This window comes from Vicia villosa, unplaced genomic scaffold, assembly GCF_029867415.1.
Source record: "Vicia villosa cultivar HV-30 ecotype Madison, WI unplaced genomic scaffold, Vvil1.0 ctg.001519F_1_1, whole genome shotgun sequence".
Lineage (NCBI taxonomy): Eukaryota > Viridiplantae > Streptophyta > Magnoliopsida > Fabales > Fabaceae > Vicia > Vicia villosa.
Window position 1 is genome coordinate 164,860 of NW_026705649.1, and position 20,951 is coordinate 185,810.

Genomic DNA, 20,951 nt, shown 5'->3' on the forward strand with positions numbered 1-20,951 from the left:
GGATGAATGCTTCAGGTTTGGCATGATGAGGTAAAGTACATATAATACATGTGTTTGATTTTGGTTGAGTAATGAGATGATTTACACTATGAAAGCTTGACTTTGATGATTATTGAAGTAATGCCAACAAAACTTTATGTTGGTCATGGGTAAAACCTATGAAATTTGAAGACTGGTCGTGAGGCTGATCTTCAGTAGGTTCAGATAGTATTTCATCTTTTTATGAGTGTGATCATATGATACATTATTGACGTGGTTTTGTTGTTGCCAATGAGGAGGGTAATTAGGCATGACAATAAAACCCACACCTGTGGGTACCCACCCGAACCCGCCCCGAAGTTGACGGGGAAAACTCGCTTTGACTGAGTTTGAGTTCGGGTTTGGGTTTTTCCCGATTATATATTGGTCGGGTAATGGGGACACTAGCACCCACCCCGAACCCGCCCAGTTTATTTCATTATGTACATTATTATGTATATTTCATAATTTATATTATTAAACATGTGACTAATATTTTGATTTGTATTTATTATTTAAAATATTTGAAATGTATGTATGGAATTTTTTGAGATTGTTTTATTTTATTATTTATAATGTAATTTGATTTTTGAAAAAATAAATATTTTTTATTAAAATGATTGATTTTACTAAATGGATGGTGCCGGGACGGGGATACCCGAACCCATTTGGTACGAATTTAGATTTTAATTCTCCATCCCCATTTAGGTTTGGGGTGGGGAACAGGGATCAATTGGGTATTCGGGTTTGAGTTTGGGGGAGGTAAAAACCGTCTCTGACCCTCCCCGTTGCCATGCCCGAGGGTAATCATGCTTTTTAAAGCATGTATATGGTATGGTTGGTCATGCTACAATGTGTACAAATTATTGTACTTCTACATTGACTTTTGAATGATCTACCACCTTTAACATTCTTGCCACGGAAAGAATCAGTACCTCTATCTTGAAATTGACCAATAATAAAAGCTAGCAGTTTGAATTCATCAATCAGGGAAATAATCAGTCTTTCTTGTTGAACAAGTAAAGAGTAAACTTTGTGAATGTTAGAAAGTGGATCTATCAGAATATTTTGAGATCTAATTGAAGGATAGAAAAACACTTAGAAAGGGGAGGTTTGAATAAGTGTGACTTTAAAAACTTGTAAGATAAAAACAATGAACATAATTATTTTTATCCTAGTTCGTTGTTAACGAAACTACTCCAGTCCACCCCCTTAGAGTGATTTACCTCAACTGAAGATTTAATCCACTAATCCAACTGATTACAGTGGTTATCCACTTAGAAAACTTCTAAGTCTTTTAGAGTATACAGATCACAGCTTGATCACTCTAGGAAATCACCACTTAGAAAACTTCTAAGTCTTCTAGAGTCTACTGATCACAACTTGATCACTCTAGGAACCTTTTACAAACAATGTAAAATAAATGTTTACAAGAGTAAGATTGCTTCTTATAAAGCTATAATCACAACAATGATATTTCTCTTAAGTTCTAAGCTTAAACACTCACTAAATATTACAAGAGTTTGTGAGGTTGAAGATGAAGTTTGTGAGCTTTGATTTTGATAGCATTTTGGTATTTTGCACAAGTGCTCATATGCTGCTTCTGATTAGAACTTCTATATATAGGCGTTTGAGAGAAGATGAGCGTTGGGTTGCATTTAATGCTTTGCATGGATAGTACAACTTTGCATTTAATGTTTCACACTTTTGTCAACTACCTCGAGGCATGCTTTTGCTGCTTTTACTGACTTTGCCTTTTGTAGCTTCTAACGTTCCTTTTGTCAGTCAGAGATTAGACTTAATAGCCTGTCATATTGTACTTGCTTCTGAACTCAGATTTGTAGATAACAACGTTTAAATTTCAGAGTCAACAGCTTGGTGCAAAACATCTCCTTGTCTTCTGACTTTGAAGAGCTTGAGCGTGATACCGTTCAGAACTTCAGTGCTTTTGCTTCTGACTTTATGTTCTTCTGATGCTTCATAATTCATGTTCTGATTCTGCTTGACCATCTTCTGATGCCTTGCCAGAGCATGTTCTGATGTAGCCATCTAGAACCTTCTGAGTCAGTGCTTCTGAGCGCTGATTTGTGCATACTCTTTATATATTTCCTGAAATGGAAAATGCAAAGGATTAGAGTACCACATTGTCTTATACAAAATTCATATAAAATGTTATCATCAAAACATAGAATATTGATCAGAACAAATCTTGTTCTAACACTAACAGTAGGGTATTGGTCATATTTTTTGTTTTTATTATCTTATTGTTACTAATATTGGTAGTTGATAAAATTTACTTATGACTTATTTTAAAATTTTAAAATGTATTAGGGTGCGTTTGATTTGCAAAATATGAAGTACTGGACAGAACAGTACTAGACAGTACAGAACAGTACAGGATAATTTTTTGTATTGTACTGTGTTTGATAGTTATTGGACTGGACAACAGTATAATTTTTATTATAACATTTTTTTTTATATATATAAAATATTAATATTATATTTATGAATTAAAATATTAAATAATAAGTAAGAGAGTAAAAAAATATTTTTTTAATATTTTTTTTATAATTAGTGCTTGAGACAAAAAGTTGTCCCATGGTTTGTGGGGGACAAGAAATTATGGTTTTGTCAAGTACCTTGCCAAATTTTTTGTCCAGTACCATGATTAGTTTCTGCATCAAACAGCAGAGTACAACAAAAATTGTCCTGTCCAGTACCTTGTTTTTTAGCAAATCAAACGCACCCTTAGTCTTGTTTATAAATTAGCAACTTGAATTTTAAGAGTGATAAGATTTGTACATGAAATATTAAAATATAAATTATTATAAAATTGTAAAATATGATTAAAATGTGGCACAATTTTAACGTTGGACCCACTATTTTATAGCATCATATCCATTTTTTTTTTTAAATGAAAGAAAAAAAAGTAATTGGACATACGATTAAGATAAGTTAATTCGGTCAAACTGTTCATGTTAACATGCAATCCATCTCGTCAATTGTGAACTGGGCTAAGTAACACTTCTAGACTCAACCCACCTAATTTGGCCCGTTGTCTACCCTGACTACAATCTACAAACAACATATGTGAATTATGGCGATAACATTTTCTAATAATCATGAATCTAAATGTTACATAGGCATAATGATACTATATTGTTATCATACGACATAAATGTTCAAAATCATAAAAAAATATCGAATCAATTCAATTATTTATGATTAAAACATATTTTAATCAAACAAAGACATATTATTTTAATTATATCATCATATCATATAAATATTAATATGTCTAAATTATTTTCGAATTAATGATTTAAAGAATTAATGTCTATATTACTAGTGAAAAGATTTAAAAGAGGTTTTTTTTTTTAAAAAAAAATGACTTTCTTAGTGAAATAATACAGTTGCATGAATTTTGATTAAACTATTCATCACAAAACAATTATCAAATCAAGATGAATACCTCTTGAAGCGTCAATTACCTTTGATCATAAATATAAAAGATACCATTGTATCTACGAAGTTCACACGAGTACAAAGTGGAACACAATACTAGTCGTTTTTATGAGAAAATTGACAATTATGATCGCAAGAAAAAATTTCTTTTACGTATAGAAAACTATTATCACCTTAATGCATTTATTTTATACTTTTCTAAAATAAACTCAATCTTATTTACATTTAATTATTACTTTTTAATTATTAACTCATATTTATTTAATTAAATTATATTTAATCAAATAAATTATATGTATTAATATATTGAATAATTTAAATAATATTAACATGTAATTAAATTATATATCATTTAATTAAATCCTCTAGTACACTATCAATTTTTTATGCGTCTCATTATGTAGGTTCTCGTAACGTTGACAATAATATTATATTACATATTTAATATTATAAATAATGAATAGTATCTAACAACATATAATTGCTACTCAATTAACGAGAACGTCGTTTGATCTAACATGATATTATCATGTTTATAATCACCCTTTTACCTTTATATTTATATTGAACACAAGACATAAAACGTGTCATTCTTATATATCAATATTATATTTTTTTAATATCCGAACATATTTGATAACAATAAATAAACTCAATATCTTCTATATTTTACAAAAATAATTTCAAATACAAGAGGGATGGTGAATTGTTATAATAAAAATTCGTGATTATTCTAAGATTTTGTTACTTAAGAAACAATTTGTGTTAATATTAGAATATCAAAATGTAAAATAATAATGTAAATTGCAGAAAGAAAAGAAAGAGATACTAGTAAGAGTTTAAAGAGATTGCAGCAATAAATTATCCAAATTAGACATAAATTTATTTTTGTCAAATCTTTAATTTTTTTAACAAATCAAATGCAAACTACCTTGAGTTCAAAATGTTACTTCCCATAGAACTTTGAGAAAGAGCGAATATACCTTTTGAAGTTGAGAGGCGAGAGCATCTCTCAGGGTGCTATTTGTAAATCTACAATTGTTAAAGCCCATTCATCAAAAGGACTAAAAGATAAAATAATCCCCCATAACCCATTTATCACGTGTCATCATTTTTGCACTCATCATCACTTCACAATTCAGATAGTACTAGTAGTATACATTTGTACAGTGACCACAATTGTTCACAGAAACGGCCAAGGAATTCGGCGGTAACCGGTGAAGTAGCAATGTTGACGATGACAAGTCCGATTCGTTTCCCTCTTTACTTCAAATCCGGAACTCATTGCTGCTACGCCTCCGCCTCAATTTCCGAACCTCAAGTCCTTAACGGCAACCCTGGCGGCACAGTCTCCTCCCGGCAAGAGATCCGTCTCGGTTTGCCGAGCAAAGGTCGAATGGCTTCTGACACACTCGAACTTCTCAAGGTTCTGATTTCTTTCATAACTCCTCTAAAATTCAGTTACTGATTTCTGCATCTGCAATTTCGCACTCTATCTTCACTAATAGTGTAATTTCACTCTATTATCTCCTGTAACTAACTCTAACAAACTCTAAGTAACTTCGGAACCTTTGTTCTTGAAGGATTGTTGATTGTTGTTGAACTTATCGATGTTAACTTGAATAAGCTAACAGATTGAAGATTGAATATGAAGTGTTTGTTGAAATGACCTATTAAGCTAGTTATATACAAGGTTTAAAGCGGTCACGTAAAAACTTTCGCGATTTCGGTTGGCACAGGTGTTGCAACAATGATCTCGGTCGTCGCGGTGTGAATTAAGTACAATTTGTTCTTTGACATAATAGCCTCTCAATACCGTTTTGTTGTGTCCGTTTTGGCGGTTGCGGTCACCTAAAAACTTTTGCGATTTCGGTCGGCACAGGTGTTGCAACAATGATTTCGGTCGGCACAGGTGTTGCAACAATGATTTCGGTCGTCGCGGTGTGAATTAAGTACAATCTGTTCTGTGACATAATAGCCTACCAATACCGTTTTGTCGCGGCCGTTTTCTTACTTGCAGAACTTTTTTTAAAATCTTGGTTATATATATGAAATGATATAGAAAAAATATGATCGATTATTTAAGTTTTTAATTAAGATGATAGAGTAATATTGAGAGAAAGAATGATAAGGATAAGCTACTTGAAATAGCTTAATAGAAAAACGCTATATGCTATAAGCTTGTGAGATATCAGCTATAAGCTAATTTTGAGTGCTTACTAAACATACCCTATCTCTCTGTTACTAACTTCAGCTCCTTTGCTCTTGAAGGATTGTCAATTGTCAGTGAAGCAGGTTAATCCTCGCCAGTACGTTGCACAGATTCCTCAGGTAAGATGCCTTTTCTTTTTTATCGTAATTTTGCAATACTCATTAGTTTTGAATATAGTGCTAATTTTAAGCGATTAAGCTGGATACCAATATTCAAATCAGGGTTATAAATTCCGGATAAATATGTATAATTTTTCATCACGCTCTAATCTTGGATTTGTTATATCCATGACCAAAAACATAATTGATTTTCAGATGTCCCCATTGTTTTTATTCTCTACTTCTTTATGTTTGATGCAAGAGTTTAATGTTTTTGCTATTGAAAAATGATTTTACAGAGTGTTCACACTATGCTTGCTGTTGTTAATTGGTGTCTCTGCTTGCTTTTCTTCTTTCTACATTTCTTGTTAGTCTTCTGTTTTGAGTTTTTAGATGTTTTTTTATACATTAAGATAGCCTTTTTTGGGATGGTTTAATTAAGCTCAATTTTAATTTCTGTTACATTATATTAATAATGATTATAGATAGTTGGTTGGTTTTAGAGAATATGTGCTTCTACTATTGCTTCAACTTGATTGTTAGCTACGTCAAGAAGTTTTCAACTGCCGTCACTGTCACTGTAACTGTCTATCTTGCAGTTGAATGCTATAATGCCCTTATACTGAGACTGCAATAGTGATTGCAATCCATTTAAAAACCACACTTTCAATAGTCTATTAGAATAAGCCGACTCCCTTCTAAATTTTTCTCACACCTTTTTCTCAAGAAATTTAAAATAGGAAAGTTAACAATACCAAATTGTCATGATTTTAATAGCATAATTACAACATAAGGACTGTTTTTTTACTTCTTTTCTGAAATTAGCACTATTCCTTGTTCCAAAACCTTAAAAAAATGTACCAATCTTTGTAATTACTTGTTGTTACATGATTAGGTCCAGTTAGAGCTGGTTAGTTTCTTTTGAATTACATGATTTCTAATGTTACAGGTTTACATCCAGCTAGAGTTGCTTAGCTTGCTGTTAATTGGTTATATTGTCAGTTAGTTACTTCACTTCATAGTTAGTAGAATAATAAATATATAGTTAGTAGATTTGGTTAGATAAGTTTTCATATCATGATTACTGACTAATTACTCTAGGTACTTGTGCTGATTGGTTATAGTATCCAGTGATAAAGGATTGTGGATTGGTTATGTATACAATCGATGCATGTGCAAATCTAGTTTTGAACTCCATTACTTCATGTTTTACCAACATTAATTTACATTGTGTATTTCACTGTTCAACCCCAACTATGATTTACAAATCAACCCTATGTATGTGTTGTTACTCACATTTTTGTAGTTGCTAGTTTAAGTTACTGAGTTTGGAAGTCGCTTTTGATGCCCACAATGCCACTTCTTGTCTTGCTATTTGAATCTGTTTCGGTAGAACAAACCCGTTATGTTATTATTTATACGTGTTTACTGGCTTTGACTTCTCTAAAGTGAGTATCTAGTAATGTGAGAAAATCAAAGATTAACATTTCAACACACCCATGATTTGTTTGCCGCATGCACAATACAAAATTATTAACCACAAATTTGTTTACCAACTGTTGATATTACTCACTAAACACTTTAAAGTGAATATTGTTTATCTCGAGTAAGGTGACATCTCCTCCTAGCTCTTCTAAAGGATAACAAGTGATTTTTCATACATTACAGCTTTCCAACTTGGAAGTCTGGTTCCAGAGGCCAAAAGACGTTGTAAGAAAATTGTTATCCGGTGATCTTGACCTTGGTATTGTGGGACTCGATATAGTCAGTGAGTTTGGCCAGGTGAGCATATCTGTGAAATTTGTTTATTATCTTTTGGGGAAGTTTCTATTAATTTATTTCTTTTAGTTATGCAAGTAAGGCATCTCACTTTCCACCGACCAAATGCCAATGATTATATGTACAACAATTTACATTCTGTTTTATAGTTTTGCAGCAACTACCCTTCTCAATTTTTGTGATTGCTTTTTCCGGTTACTTAGTCTATACTATATGTGGTTAATGGTACAAAATTACTTTGCAAAGGAAAATCATTGACAATGTTTAATACCATCATTTTCTTAAAGTTAAAATTTGAAAAACACGCCTTCTACTCTACTCATCTGATCCCTTCAATTTCTTTGGAGATGACTTAGATCACCATCTCTTTTCCATTTCTTCAGTCTTCTTTGCTGCCACAGTAGCAGCAATATCATATCCTCTTTCAACCTTTTATCTGTTTGACTCTATCTTTTTCCTAGGGGTGGTAAACGGACATGCCCGGCCTGCCAAAGCCTGCAAAAAAATGGGGCAGTCCAGGCCGGGCAAAGTAGACGAGCAGGCCAGAAACCTTGACTTGGCCCGCTAAAAAATGGGACTGGGGTGGGCCTGCCGGGCCCTGCCTCTCCTAAAGCCTAAAAGTGGCAAAAATCCATGCCACCTGTTTAGGCACGCGCCATCCCAAAAAACGGGATGGGATGGGCTTTTGCAGGCCCAGCCCATTTTGCAAAAAATGTCAGGCAAAACGGGCCGTCCAGCCTTTTTGCCACCCCTACTTTTTTCTATTAGATGTAATGCGAGCCTTGCATTGTTTGACACTATTGCCTCTTTAGTGACAGATTACAGGCAGTGAAGCAGTTTTCTGCAGTAAAAGCTAATTGATTCCACAACTTTTGCTTTTGGAATTTAACCCTCTCCCATATCTGAAAACATTTATGGCATATTGTTTCCATTTACTCCCACCACTGTATTGAAGTCACAGGTTGACCGACGTCCAGAGGTTTCAATGAAGGTCCCAAGCCAAATCTACGCACATTCTCTCTCCACCGCCATGCCAAATACTTCCATCTTTTCTGACTTTTACAGTTCAACGCAGGCCTCAAATTCTATCACTGTTTTGCTTCTTGCTATACCTGTATGGAGGGTTGCCGCCGCCACCATCGATTGTGGTTGTTTTTGCATCTACTCACTCTGCATCAGTTGCTAAGAAAAAGATGTCATCCACTCGACCCTTAAGCTCGCTACCCTTGGTTTTCCCTTCATTCTTCTCTAACACTGCTGTTGCGACACACGCACCAAACACTACCATTTTTTTTGTTAAGATACTTGTTCTGAGAGTTTGAGCCCTCTGGATTTACTTAGTTCATCTTCATCACCATCTTAGATTTGGAACTGAATATTCAAAAGTAAGAAAGAATGAGCACCCTCAGATGATAGAAGATCTTGCAGTTTCGCAAACTCTGTCATCCTGATTTGACAGAACTCCTCCGCATTTTTTTGCTGGGAGTCCTCGCTATGTGATTCTCACTTCCTATGCATTCAAATGTTCAAACATCTCCAGTGTCATGAGTGAGATGGCGACTTCATCAGCTCCTCTCAATAATCTGGAAGTTTGGACCATTGATAGAACCCGTAAATTCAAAAATGATGAGAGTAAACTGTATATTATTTATGAAATAGTTGAGCTCATAAATGATAGGCAAAACGTAAGGTCCCTTTTACTTTGTGAAAATATTTTCTATTTTCATTTCTTAAAATATATGTTAACTTTAACTTGTTAATGAGGAGATACTAGACTATTGGAACGAACCATTGTGTGCATTTTTCAGAAACAATGAAAATGCCAAAAACTTGTTTTCATTATTTCCAAAAATGCATCATCCCAAGCTAGCATTTCATCTTCTCTCCATCACAATCGTTTCTTTTAAGTGTCTCAATCTCCTTATTAACAAGTTAAAATAAACATAAAATTCATGAAATGAAAACAAATTAACAAAATATTTTCAAAATATACAGGGGCTTAAGATTCCTATCCCAGAGCTAAGCTCCTACCAGAGAGAGACTACTCTCCTAACAGACCATCAACAATCAACTTGAATGATTCTCTCACTCCTCTTGCTGCCCTCATATTCCCATTCATTAACAAAATTGAGCGGGCTTTAATGCCACTTCAGTTACTACCCTGCTCAGCTTAAGTGTTGGGCTTAGGCCCATATCCAAAGTCCTATCAGAAGTAAGAATAGCATATCCCATATCTGCCAACGTATAAACTAAAAATTCTTATCCTATATTTAGTATAACTAACATGAATTATAGTTCCCTGACAATTCCTATTGAGAGCAGTAAGTATTGACTTTTTATAATCCGTGCAAAAAATTATTTTGCCAGTTTTGATGAGTCCAAAATTGGAGATGCTAGTCTTATACGTAATATTTGAAATGTTTCAAGATCAACTTACTTCTTTAAAGCATCCATCTCTAGGATCATGGAAAATGTCTCTGCACATGTTAAAATTTTATATGACTTGGTGTGCTTTTAGCACTGGTTGACAGTTCTACTTGTGTTTCTTTTTTGTACGTTGTCTATCTAACTTATATCCACAATTTTCCAGCTTGGAACTTTGCTTTTCCCCTAAGCTTAACTGCAATTGCAGATCAATCCTCTCATATCAATAAACAATATAAGAAGACGATATAGGCAAATGGGCTGAGTTAATGTTGTCAGTATGTAATTTTAATTATGTTGGTTGAACTGTCTGTAATTCAAATAAATAGGGAATGTAGGTTTGGCAGATTTTCTGGGACTTGTTTTTGGGAGGGAGAGACCAAGCTCTCTAATTCTTGGAAGAGAACCGCCTTGTAACTGCAACCCCATCCTTTTCTTAACTTTAAATTAGTTTGTGGTGTGGTATCTTGTAACATTGCGGGTCCTCTGTTTCTGATACAGAACTCCAGTGTTTCAGTGTAATAAACTTGTTGACATCTAAATTTATTAACATAGATACTTTCTATCAGATATCCACGAGGATCAATTTTTTAAATCTTTTAACGATTATCCTTTTCAGGGGAGTGAAGATCTTATCATTGTCCACGAGGCATTGGATTATGGTGATTGCCGTTTATCAATTGCAGTAAGTTAAAATTACATGCTTGTGAAACTGCTAGATCCTACTTCAACCAATATTATTGTTTTGTTCAATTAACTCTCTTAGGTAACCTCCGTTGTTTCAGATTCCTCAGTATGGAATTTTTGAAAATGTAAATTCACTAGAGGAACTAGCAAAAATGCCTCAATGGACAGAAGAAAAGCCTCTGCGAGTTGCAACTGGATTCACTTATGTATGTGATTCACATTCAACTAATGTTTCTTAGTGTTATCTGTGCTACAGTTTCTACAGTTTTCCTCTTAAAAGAAAAAGTCTGATCTGAGTTTCTTTTTTACTGTTCAGTTGGGTCCTAAATTTATGAAAGATAACGGCATTAAGCATGTTGCATTTTCAACTGCTGACGGAGCACTCGAGGCTGCTCCTGCGGTGAGAGACAGTGTTTGTTTTATTAGAAGCATATATTTGATTGTTCTGCTATGAGTTTGACTTATACTATCAAATGATATTTACTGGGGTTTGGCTAATATAGTTGTTGAAAAGTTCTGTCTGTTTTTCTTATGGCAATTTTTTTTTTCTTTGGTGTATATCTTAATACACTAATCACGTTAAAAAATTTCTGCGATCCCAAAGATCAATGATGACAATTTTTTATGTCTAATTGCTGAAACCAATTATGTTCAAATTTCATAGGATGAAAAACTGTAAAACTGAAGATGTATTCTCCCTGGTTGATTACTCTGGTTAAATATACATAGAGTAGTTAATATTCTGGTTTCAAGGAAAACAAATATGCCGTTGAATTGAGAAGTTTGATCTAATTACAAATTTCTGGTTTATTTGTTAAACTTGATTGTATTGAGTTCTTTTTTCTCTTTTATGCTAGGGGAGGGGGAATGGCAAATTGTTACTAGTTACTCACTCTTGCCTGGACTTGAACCCTAAACCTTCAACTCCCTTTAACCCTTAAATCAACTAGTTCAAGCCAGTTGACCTACCCTTCCCACCCATATTGAGTATTATTTGACAATTGGGTTCCAATCCCGAGGCATGTTGTCATTTGAACTCCGTTCTTAGTGATATATGGCAATATCTATGCTGTGTATATTTCAGCTATGATTTTAGTCGACGCATGATGCAAATTACGAATTTTTTGTTTTGCAGAAAATATATTCTCTTTCCATATAAAATATTTCCCTATTATAATTTTTTTAGTTTTTTTGGTCTTTGCACCTAAAAAAAATGATTAATTGCGTCACGACCATCTCTATCTCATTGATGCTGTTGCCACCCTATGCTTGACCTGATCTTTTTGATTCATTTAGATAGTTGTTTGTCTTTGCTCTATTTAGATGGGGATTGCTGATGCTATCTTGGACCTTGTAAGTAGCGGAACTACATTGAAAGAAAATAACTTGAAGGAAATTGAAGGTGGAACTGTTTTGGAGAGCCAGGTTGGCAATTGTCAAAATTTATGACCTTAACTAGCATGATCTGTTTTTTTTAAACCCACCAGGAAACTGCTGCTTCCTGTGCCTTGTCAGACTTGATTTCACTCTAACAATTGAACACTTTTCAGGCTGCTCTTGTTGCAAGCAGGAAATCATTGATCAGTCGAACAGGAGTACTTGAAACAACTCATGAGATGCTTGAAAGATTGGAGGCACATCTGAGGGCCATGGGGCAGTTCACGGTGCATATATAGAATTTACAACTCCTCATCTCCCCAAACTCCAGTTTCTTCTTTTCTTTTTGTTCCTTTTTCTAATGCTAGATTTGGCAGGTTACTGCAAACATGAGAGGAAGTAGTGCAGAAGAAGTGGCTGAGAGAATACTGAGCCAACCATCATTAGCTGGGCTGCAGGTGTGATACGGGATGAAACATTTTTCCCATCCCTAATTAATTTCGGGGGAGGATCTTCTACCTTTCTGTATTTGCTTTCTGCACTAGCAAAATCTGATCTATACTATGCATTGTAATAGTGAGTAGTATAATCTTTCTTTGACCCCTCCTGATTTTAAGATGTATCCTTAATGATCCATATGCAGGGGCCCACTATAAGTCCTGTTTTCTGCAAGCGCGATGGAAAGGTAGCAGCAGACTACTATGCCATAGTCATATGTGTGCCCAAGAAGGCATTGTACAAGTCTATACAGCAATTGAGAGCGGTGGGTTTTTGAACTAGTGTCAGCTCTGTAAAAGTTTTTGTACTCCTCTCAAAGTTTCTGCTTTATCATATGGCATTACATTTTAGCTAAATACCATGCTTTCTATTTGAACCGCATATCAAAAAACTATAATTCTCATACCAATCTTCTATTGACTGTGTTCCTATGATGCAGATCGGAGGCAGCGGAGTTCTCGTATCACCCTTGACCTATATTTTTGACGAAGAAACTCCTAGATGGCGTCAGCTCCTTTCTAAACTTGGGCTTTAGTCATGCATTTATGGAGTTGTTTTGTTGTTTCCCCACCACAGAAAGATAATATGAAATGCAGAAAACTGTAGAAACTGAAATGAAAGAATTCCTACTTTTGCATCAGTTTGTATGTTTAAAATTTTGTAGCAAGCCAGTAGTTTCTTCAATTAATTCCCTCTGTAATAATACTTGGAGTTATAAGTGGGGGTGGGTTCAACATTGTTGTGGTAGTTACTATGTTGTTGTAATTTTTAACTTTTTAGTTGATTTTACTTGTTACCAGCTACCTAAAGGAGCTGGTATCTTCTTTGAAATGGTCTTGATGCATGTGAAATTAAAAACCCGTTGAAGGACCAGCATTAATTAATTAATTAATTAGGTAGAGGGTGATGATTCTCAGATGGTAGATCGAATTAAATTGTTGTCTTGGATTTGGTATATGTGTATGACAAACCGAACCCGAGAATCTCATTCTATACATGGGTAACAAATTTACCTAATCTTCATTTTATCTTTGGTTGTAGGGATGTAAATTGATATCCATGAGGACGGATAGTATGATATCCGTGTCTGTTGGATAAATATGATATTTATATTTGTGTAGATATCCGCTAAACGGGTAATTCATGAGTTTTAAGGTATCCGTAGATATTTATAGATATCCATTGATACTATTATTATTTTTTAAATTATGTTTTGAAAAAAATATTTTCATTTTTTTTTGAAGATGAAAGATGTTATTATTACATGACATTTATATAAATCTCCTTTATTTTAACAACAAATTTTTTTCAAATTAATTTCCTTCATTTTTACCAAAAGCATAATATACTATACATTTCGTTTTAAAAAAAAAAATGATATTATGATTGTGAGGTATGGTGGAAGAGCGGGCGACAGAGGAATAGAAAGGATGACACTAGTTGGAAGGAAAAAAACGATATTGGTTAGTTGCACGGTAGAATTATTAAAATGCGGTATAAAGTATAGAAGAAACTCAAAGATGAAATGGCCGATAAGAGCTTATGTTTTTTTATAGGACTTGGTTAAAATTGAGAAAAATATGAGGAACTTAAAAGAAAATCTCATTATTTTTTCTATTGAAAGGTTTTCAACAATTAATATTTATGATTTGAAGTAGATTTGATAGAAGGAATTGAAGGTTTAAAGTTTGAATGAAAATGGTAGGTGAGGGAGTATTGAGTTCAGTAAGAGAGAAAGAGGAAAAAGAGATTTTTACTGAATTTTATTGTTTGTATTCTTGACTTAAGTCATCTTCACAAGAAAAAAGTATCAAATTACCCTCACCACTTATTATTATCCTTACTTAGGCCAGTTCCTACTAGGGGTGGCAAGATGGATGGATCGGATGGATATGGATTGGATTATTAATGAATGGATCAAAACAATCCATTAATCCATTAACAATCCACTAAAGCTTCCTCAAAAATATCCAATCCAATCCATCCATTGAGGAATAAAATCCATCCAATCCATCCATTAATATCTTTTAATGGATGGATATCCATCCATCCAAAACATTAATTTAATTTAAATTAATTGTTTTAATAATTTTATATTCTAAATTTTACAAAAACTATTATTTTAACTTTAGGAGATTAATTTTTTTAAAATAATTTTTTAATTTCTCATAATGATAAAATAGTGCACTCCCGTCTAAATTATTGGCTACCAAAGTTTAAATTCATTAAAATAATGTATCAGAAAACAAATGAATTGATTCAAAACTAAAACATAAAAATGAGTTTCTTTAACTTAAACATAAAAAAAATTGAAACTTATAATTATAAATATATTGTGGTGCGCGCCCTTATTCTTCGCTTGCTCCGCAGTACGAGCCTCATACAGAGTGAATTTGAGTTGCTTTTCCATCATCTCAGTAAATTAGCTATATTACAAATCTCTCTCTACATATATTGTTCTACATATATTGTTTTGTGCTATATATGGATTTAAAATATTTCATCACATATGAAAAAAATGAAAGAAACACTACTGTAGGACAAATGTATTCTCTCATTCAATATCTAATTAGATATTTATGTTTTTTTTTAAGTTACAGACTTTTATAAAATCAAATATATAAAATAAATTGATTAATCAAATATTTAAATCTAAATATTTAAGAAAGAGAAGAAAGTGTGTGTGAGAGATATATTTAAAATAAACTTTTTAAGAAAAAGGAAAAATAGTGAGATTTTAAATTGAAATAAAAATTGTTGTAAAAATAGTTTTAGAAAATAAAATATGATCCATTGGATTTATCAAATGAGATGGATGGATTGAATCCATCCATATAGTTAAATGGATGGATTGGATCCAATCCATTAAACAATTTTTTATTTAATGGATGAATCGGATGGATAAAATATTGGACGGATTGGATGGATATTCCCTTAATAGATTTTAAGGCCACCCCTAGTTCCTACCAAGTAAATACATTTAGTTAATAATATTACTATTAATCAAATTTGGAGTGTTACAGCATTCGGTACCATAACAATATACAGGTCAACAATCTCAGTCATACATCATCATGGGAGTACTTCATCAATAATGGCAGCAAAAGCAACCAACATATAGAGCATTTTATCAAACAAACATGCTGTCTCTCCACAACATACGGATTTACTAGCTGCACAAGGCATATCAAACATGCATCCAAATCAGCATATAGATTATCCATTATCAATAAATCTAAAACACTTGAATTTCAATAGGTACTATTTCTTAAACCCAATGTAAAACAGGTAGCTATTCTAAAAATTCACAAACAATAGTTTGACTGTATAATAGTAATGGAAGTCTTCTTCCAGTGTGAAAGCATTATATTAAATCTACTATACATCCCATGTAATGTAATACTTTATTCCCATTAGTGTTTCATGAAAGATTTTACAAGAATGCCATATAAATTTATCTTGACGCTTCGTTTTGTTACCAAAATATCATAACAGCTGAACTGCTGCTATCGCAGGTATTTTTTCTCGCAATTTTTGTGTAACAGCAACACGCACAGTTATGACACCAGCAGCTGGACCTGTGATTCGAACCTTTACAATTGGCTCCTCAATGGCTACCAATTCAAGAGATCCACCAGCAGCCCCAACCAGGTATGGCCTTATTTCCTCTAACACCTGAGACATGAGACAGTTACTACATATTAAACTCATCAAACATTACAGATTAACAGACAAAAACATGTGCTCATTAAGACAAGTGAACAGGTTCTGTAATTCGCAACGGCAATAGTAATTAAACTAACAGATAATGATATTAATATTGATATAAAAATGAAATGATAGGATAGAACAGAAACACTATTCGCGTCCCATTTGTTGTGTCAATATTAAGTTTATTTTGATATTTTAGACTAGCCTTAATAACCTTAATCCTATAAGTAAAGCAAAACGCAGAATATTCAAAGTTTAAACACATAATGGGAACAACATCTTTCTATTGACAGTTAGTACTCAACCAGAAATCCCATACCACCAAGTAAACAGTGTATCGTTTTAAGCTAGAAATTTACTTTCAATTGTCTAAACTAGATACTTTTTGCGTGAGATATGTATTAAAGTTTTAGTTAACTTAGATAACAAATTACTACCGAGAAATTTCTATGAAAAAAGTGTCTAACTTTACCCCAAAGGGTTTGAACTTCACAAATGATCTGTGTCCTCTATGATGGTCATAAAATTAATTCAGCAAGTGTAGCCATTTCAGAAAGCGGAAACGAGATATGATCATTCTCGCCCAAAGCATATATAAATGTACGAGTAGCCATTTCAGAAAGCAGAAAATATGATGATAGAAAGTTTCTCATCAGATAACAAAAATAATTAATATTCAAATACGAGGCACATGCAGAATAAGCAGTTTAGTATATGCAATGCATATCCATAATGCTACGCATAACGAACCTTTTCAACATTTTCATCATTTAGCTCAAGACCGGTCTCTTCATCAGATATGGGTTCAACTGCGACTATTTCAGGGATCTTTTCCATTAATCTCCGTTCAATGCCCAATTTCATTGTCGTGACAGAACTCGGACACGATCCACAAGCACCTTGTAACTTCAAGCGTACAACATTGCCATCGATCTCATGTAGAGCAACATTTCCACCGTCTGAAATAAGATACGGTCGAATTTCATCGAGCACACTTTCTACATTTTCAGCGGTTAATGGCAATTCTACAGCTGGATCTGGAGTGGCAACCGCCTTTATAGCTGTATAAACATAATAAAGAGGATCAAATTAGGGATCCCAACTCACAATTTCCCAAATCGAATTGCTATATAAATGTAATTGTTTAGATAAACAACAGTTTAATTACACCCTTATTAGTGATTATATATAAACTATTTATACAACAAAAGATAAAATAAGTCAAACTGTTTCCAAATAAGTGATGAATTGTTTTCACAAGCCATTTGGGGCAACATAGAGAAATAAGCTGGACACAACTTATGTATAAGTGTTTATGCTAGAAGCCTATGTAGTCAAGCACTAAGTAGGATAGGTTGGCTTGACAAAGATCGTAAAATTCGGATCGTTAGCACGGCAGTAAGATCCTACCGAAGGGAAAAGGGTAATTTCAGTATACACACGCATACACAACAGCATGAAAACCATAATACAGGCCCCAAAAAAAGACCCAACATGTTTTTTTTTTTTACGAACTTGCTTCAAAAAGCTTGATCTTAACCATGCCGGGGAAGAAAACGATCTTTCTCTGATCGTAGCACTCTCAGGCATCCTTAGCACGTAAGATCTTAGGATCCAGCACTCGATCTCGACTACACTGCTAGAAACTGTCAACTCAAGTCTTCTAATAATCATGAAACTAAAAATTGATATCCTTTCGCAAAATGTTCCCTTTATACCAATCCAAGACACCTTTTCATTTTGAAACTATTCAGTGAACAACACAGATTCAAATTTGCAAAGTTTAAATAACAAATCTCCAAATTATTATGTTTAAAAAACTAGTCCCTCTTCCCGCCACCTCTCTAATTGTGACATTCCCAACCACCAGCCTAGTAAATGAAACTATCCCACCTTCATACGATACATTATATAATACCAGGGCCTCATAGGCCCGGTGTAGATTAGTCGTAGTTTAATCATGGAAAAATGAATAGAGGCCCTATCCGACCATAGTTTAACTAATATGAGGCCCTATTTAACCACATGTTAAGTATGAAAAATTTGAGGCCCTGTGCAGTAGCCTGTGTTGCACGCCCTCAAAGACGACCCTGTATAATACAATTGGGTATGGTGAAGTAATTGCATATTCGGCTCTAATTTAGCCATTTCAAACCGCTCATTCACAGTTCTTAGCCGACATATAGACAATTGAATCGAATAATCAAGGGATTAACTAACCAAATGGACGAGTAGAGTGCGGTGAATGAAACCAAACGCAAGGACGCAGAGAGTTATTGTTCTTCCTCCTGAAAAGAACATGCTTACCGAAAAACCCTGTACCCTGCGATGAAGAAACTATATCAGAACGAGTTTATTTATTTATATATATATATAAAAAAAAGCGCAAGGAAGAAGATAGAAAAGGAACCTTTTCGGTGGTGGAGGAAGAAGGAGACGGAGAAGATTGAAGAGTTCTGCAGTAAGATTGTGTATTGAGCACCACACCTTGCATCGGTGTGTTGATATTTTGACCTAACAAAGCTTCAATCAATCGATGTTCGAAATTGTTGTTGTTTGTTTGTTTGTTTTGTTTTGTTCTTCTCTCACCACCCAAACACCATCGCTATTCGCAGCAAATTCCGTTTCTGCCTCTGTTTTCTTTCTTTTGGGCTTTTCTTTTTAAGCCCAACCTTTATGGGCCAACGTTTTTTTACGGAGTTACTCACTACACCTCATAAATTTGAAGAAATTTTTTCATTATTAATAAATTATACATTATGAGTCATTTTTAAATTATATCCACTATAGCCTATAAACACGAGTCATTCATTAATAAGATAAAATTGTTAAACAAAATATTGGCAAATCATACATCAATGTCCATAAAATACAAAAATCATACAAAATTAAAAACCAAAATATTATTATTGTGTATATATGATGTCATTGTTCCTCATTGCTTCTTATATTGCAACGCACCTTGTACATTTGTAAAAATTGTTTATAGAGTGATCCTTTCGAAAATGTCTTCTTGAAACTCGCTCCTATGACCTGATCCTTTCGAAAAATTATTTATCTAACTTTTTTTTCTTTTTTAATATTTTTATTTAAAATAAATGATTATCCAAACGTGTAATCGAATAGAACCCGTACGTATGCACGAGTTTGTTACTAGTTTTACATCCAAACATCAACTTTTATATAAAACTTTACAACACAAAAACACACACATTCCAGAAATTAACAGTACAAATCCCAATCACACATGAATCAATCAATATAAAAAAAACAATGAAAAATATAAATCAACTAAAAAGGAGAAGCATAAAGAGGATTATTATGGTGATGATTAGTAGAAGAAGAACTCTTTCTCTTGAAAAACAAAAACAAATCACCCACAAGAGGCACTATAGGCTTCTGCTTTCTAATCTTATTATTATTATTATCATTCCTCTTTTTCCCTCCAAAAATATCATCATTTTCTCCAAGACTTATTATATGAGCCAGTGTTTGTGATTGTGGAGAATTCTTATTCTTATTCCTATGAACATTCTCTCTCTCAACAATGTTCTCAAACCTCACACTCTTTGAAGCTGCTTTTCCAGCTGCTTCAGCTTCTGCTTGAGCCAACTTTGACATGTTCTTGTGAAGCTCAGCATTCAGTGTTGCCAATGCTACCTCAGTTTCACTTCCTCTTTCCTTTAAAATCTTCAGCTCTCTTTTTGTTTTCTCTAGCTCTTCCTCCAGCTTCTTCACTGTATCAAAAAGAGTTTCACTATTGTTATTGTATTTTTCTTCTTCTTTGAATGATAATGATTTCGTAGGACTAATCGGTGATGGCGATGGCGACGATGGTATTGATCTCCACGACGATGATTCTCGCTTAATAGACACAGAAGGAGAATAATAAGACGCGGTAGCGATAGCCGCATTAGTAGTAGTACTAGTAGTAGTAGTGTCTGAGAATGAGAATGGTTTTGGAGTCGGAGTTGGAGATGGAGAATATATTTCTCCGACAAGAATACGTTCGCCGAATATGGCTACCGCTTCTTTGACGGAGGTGAAAGGACGAGAGGTATCGACGGTTGAGCTATAATCAACCGTCGGGCTCTCCGATATAGGTGGATAATGTTCCATTGTTTTTGTTTTGTTTGTTGAATGATACAAAGATTATGTTTTATGAGTACTAGTATTTGTTTGAGGTAAAGGTTGGTGTTTTATTGGTTGGTTTCTTTGCTTCTACTTCAGAGTTGATATATAGGTAGTAATAGGTAGAGAGAGAGAGATATGTTTATAGAATATAGACAATAGAGTAAGGAATATGGTAGGTTGTTATTTGAAGGCTAAGACAAAACAAAAATTGGATTGTGATGTTGTTGTTCATGAAGGTGACATGGGAACTAACGGTTAAATCAAGTGACAAGTATGTTTAATGATTTGTTTTATTTGTTTAAGATTATGAATGTGTGAGAATGAGATGATGTATGAGGTGGATAACTAGGACATAATAATTTGTACCAAACATGATTTTGTTACAACCTGACCTAAACACATGATCATGAAAGTGATGTTCCACTTGGTTATTGCATCATAACTGAAATTTGATATGAGATGTCTTCTATTATTTGTCAAGCAAGAACAAGTTTGTTAGCTAGAAAGATGATTGACCTCATATTTTTGAATTAATTGCCTCATAAGAA

The 20,951-nt window shown here is 33.7% G+C and overlaps 3 protein-coding genes across 3 annotated transcripts; 1 reads left to right on the forward strand and 2 right to left on the reverse strand.

Annotated features, from left to right (window-relative positions):
* Nucleotides 1-4,587: 4,587 nt before the first annotated feature.
* On the forward strand, nt 4,588-13,389 carry LOC131635634 (ATP phosphoribosyltransferase 2, chloroplastic-like). The gene is made up of 11 exons (XM_058906268.1): nt 4,588-4,909; nt 5,755-5,814; nt 7,462-7,575; nt 10,616-10,681; nt 10,782-10,889; nt 11,000-11,083; nt 12,007-12,108; nt 12,234-12,347; nt 12,438-12,518; nt 12,704-12,823; nt 12,998-13,389. The coding sequence occupies exons 1-11, from the start codon at nt 4,712-4,714 to the stop codon at nt 13,091-13,093; spliced, it is 1,143 nt and encodes a 380-aa protein (XP_058762251.1). The 5' UTR covers nt 4,588-4,711; the 3' UTR covers nt 13,094-13,389.
* A 2,487-nt stretch (nt 13,390-15,876) lies between these two features.
* On the reverse strand, nt 15,877-18,873 carry LOC131635617 (nifU-like protein 2, chloroplastic). The gene is made up of 4 exons (XM_058906251.1): nt 18,680-18,873; nt 18,490-18,592; nt 17,020-17,330; nt 15,877-16,233 (listed from the first exon to the last, which is right to left on the reverse strand). Exons 1-4 carry the CDS (start codon nt 18,761-18,763, stop codon nt 16,045-16,047), a joined length of 687 nt encoding a protein of 228 aa, XP_058762234.1. The 5' UTR covers nt 18,764-18,873; the 3' UTR covers nt 15,877-16,044.
* Nucleotides 18,874-19,202: 329 nt separating this feature from the next.
* Nucleotides 19,203-20,514, reverse strand: LOC131635618 (uncharacterized). Its single transcript, XM_058906253.1, has one exon. The coding sequence runs from the start codon at nt 20,386-20,388 to the stop codon at nt 19,561-19,563; it is 828 nt and encodes a 275-aa protein (XP_058762236.1). The 5' UTR covers nt 20,389-20,514; the 3' UTR covers nt 19,203-19,560.
* Nucleotides 20,515-20,951: the final 437 nt, after the last annotated feature.

Excerpts from the sequence above, each read along its gene's own strand:
- LOC131635618 (XM_058906253.1), bottom strand. The coding sequence starts at position 20,388 with ATGGAACATTATCCACCTATATCGGAGAGCCCGACGGTTGATTATAGC.
- LOC131635634 (XM_058906268.1), top strand. The coding sequence starts at position 4,712 with ATGTTGACGATGACAAGTCCGATTCGTTTCCCTCTTTACTTCAAATCC. Across the intron at positions 10,682-10,781 it reads ATTGCCGTTTATCAATTGCA|ATTCCTCAGTATGGAATTTT; the intron begins GTAAGTTAAAAT and ends CCGTTGTTTCAG. Across the intron at positions 12,824-12,997 it reads CTATACAGCAATTGAGAGCG|ATCGGAGGCAGCGGAGTTCT; the intron begins GTGGGTTTTTGA and ends CCTATGATGCAG.
- LOC131635617 (XM_058906251.1), bottom strand. The coding sequence starts at position 18,763 with ATGCAAGGTGTGGTGCTCAATACACAATCTTACTGCAGAACTCTTCAA. Across the intron at positions 17,331-18,489 it reads GCACTCTACTCGTCCATTTG|CTATAAAGGCGGTTGCCACT; the intron begins GTTAGTTAATCC and ends ATGTTTATACAG. Across the intron at positions 16,234-17,019 it reads ATGATGAAAATGTTGAAAAG|GTGTTAGAGGAAATAAGGCC; the intron begins GTTCGTTATGCG and ends CTCATGTCTCAG.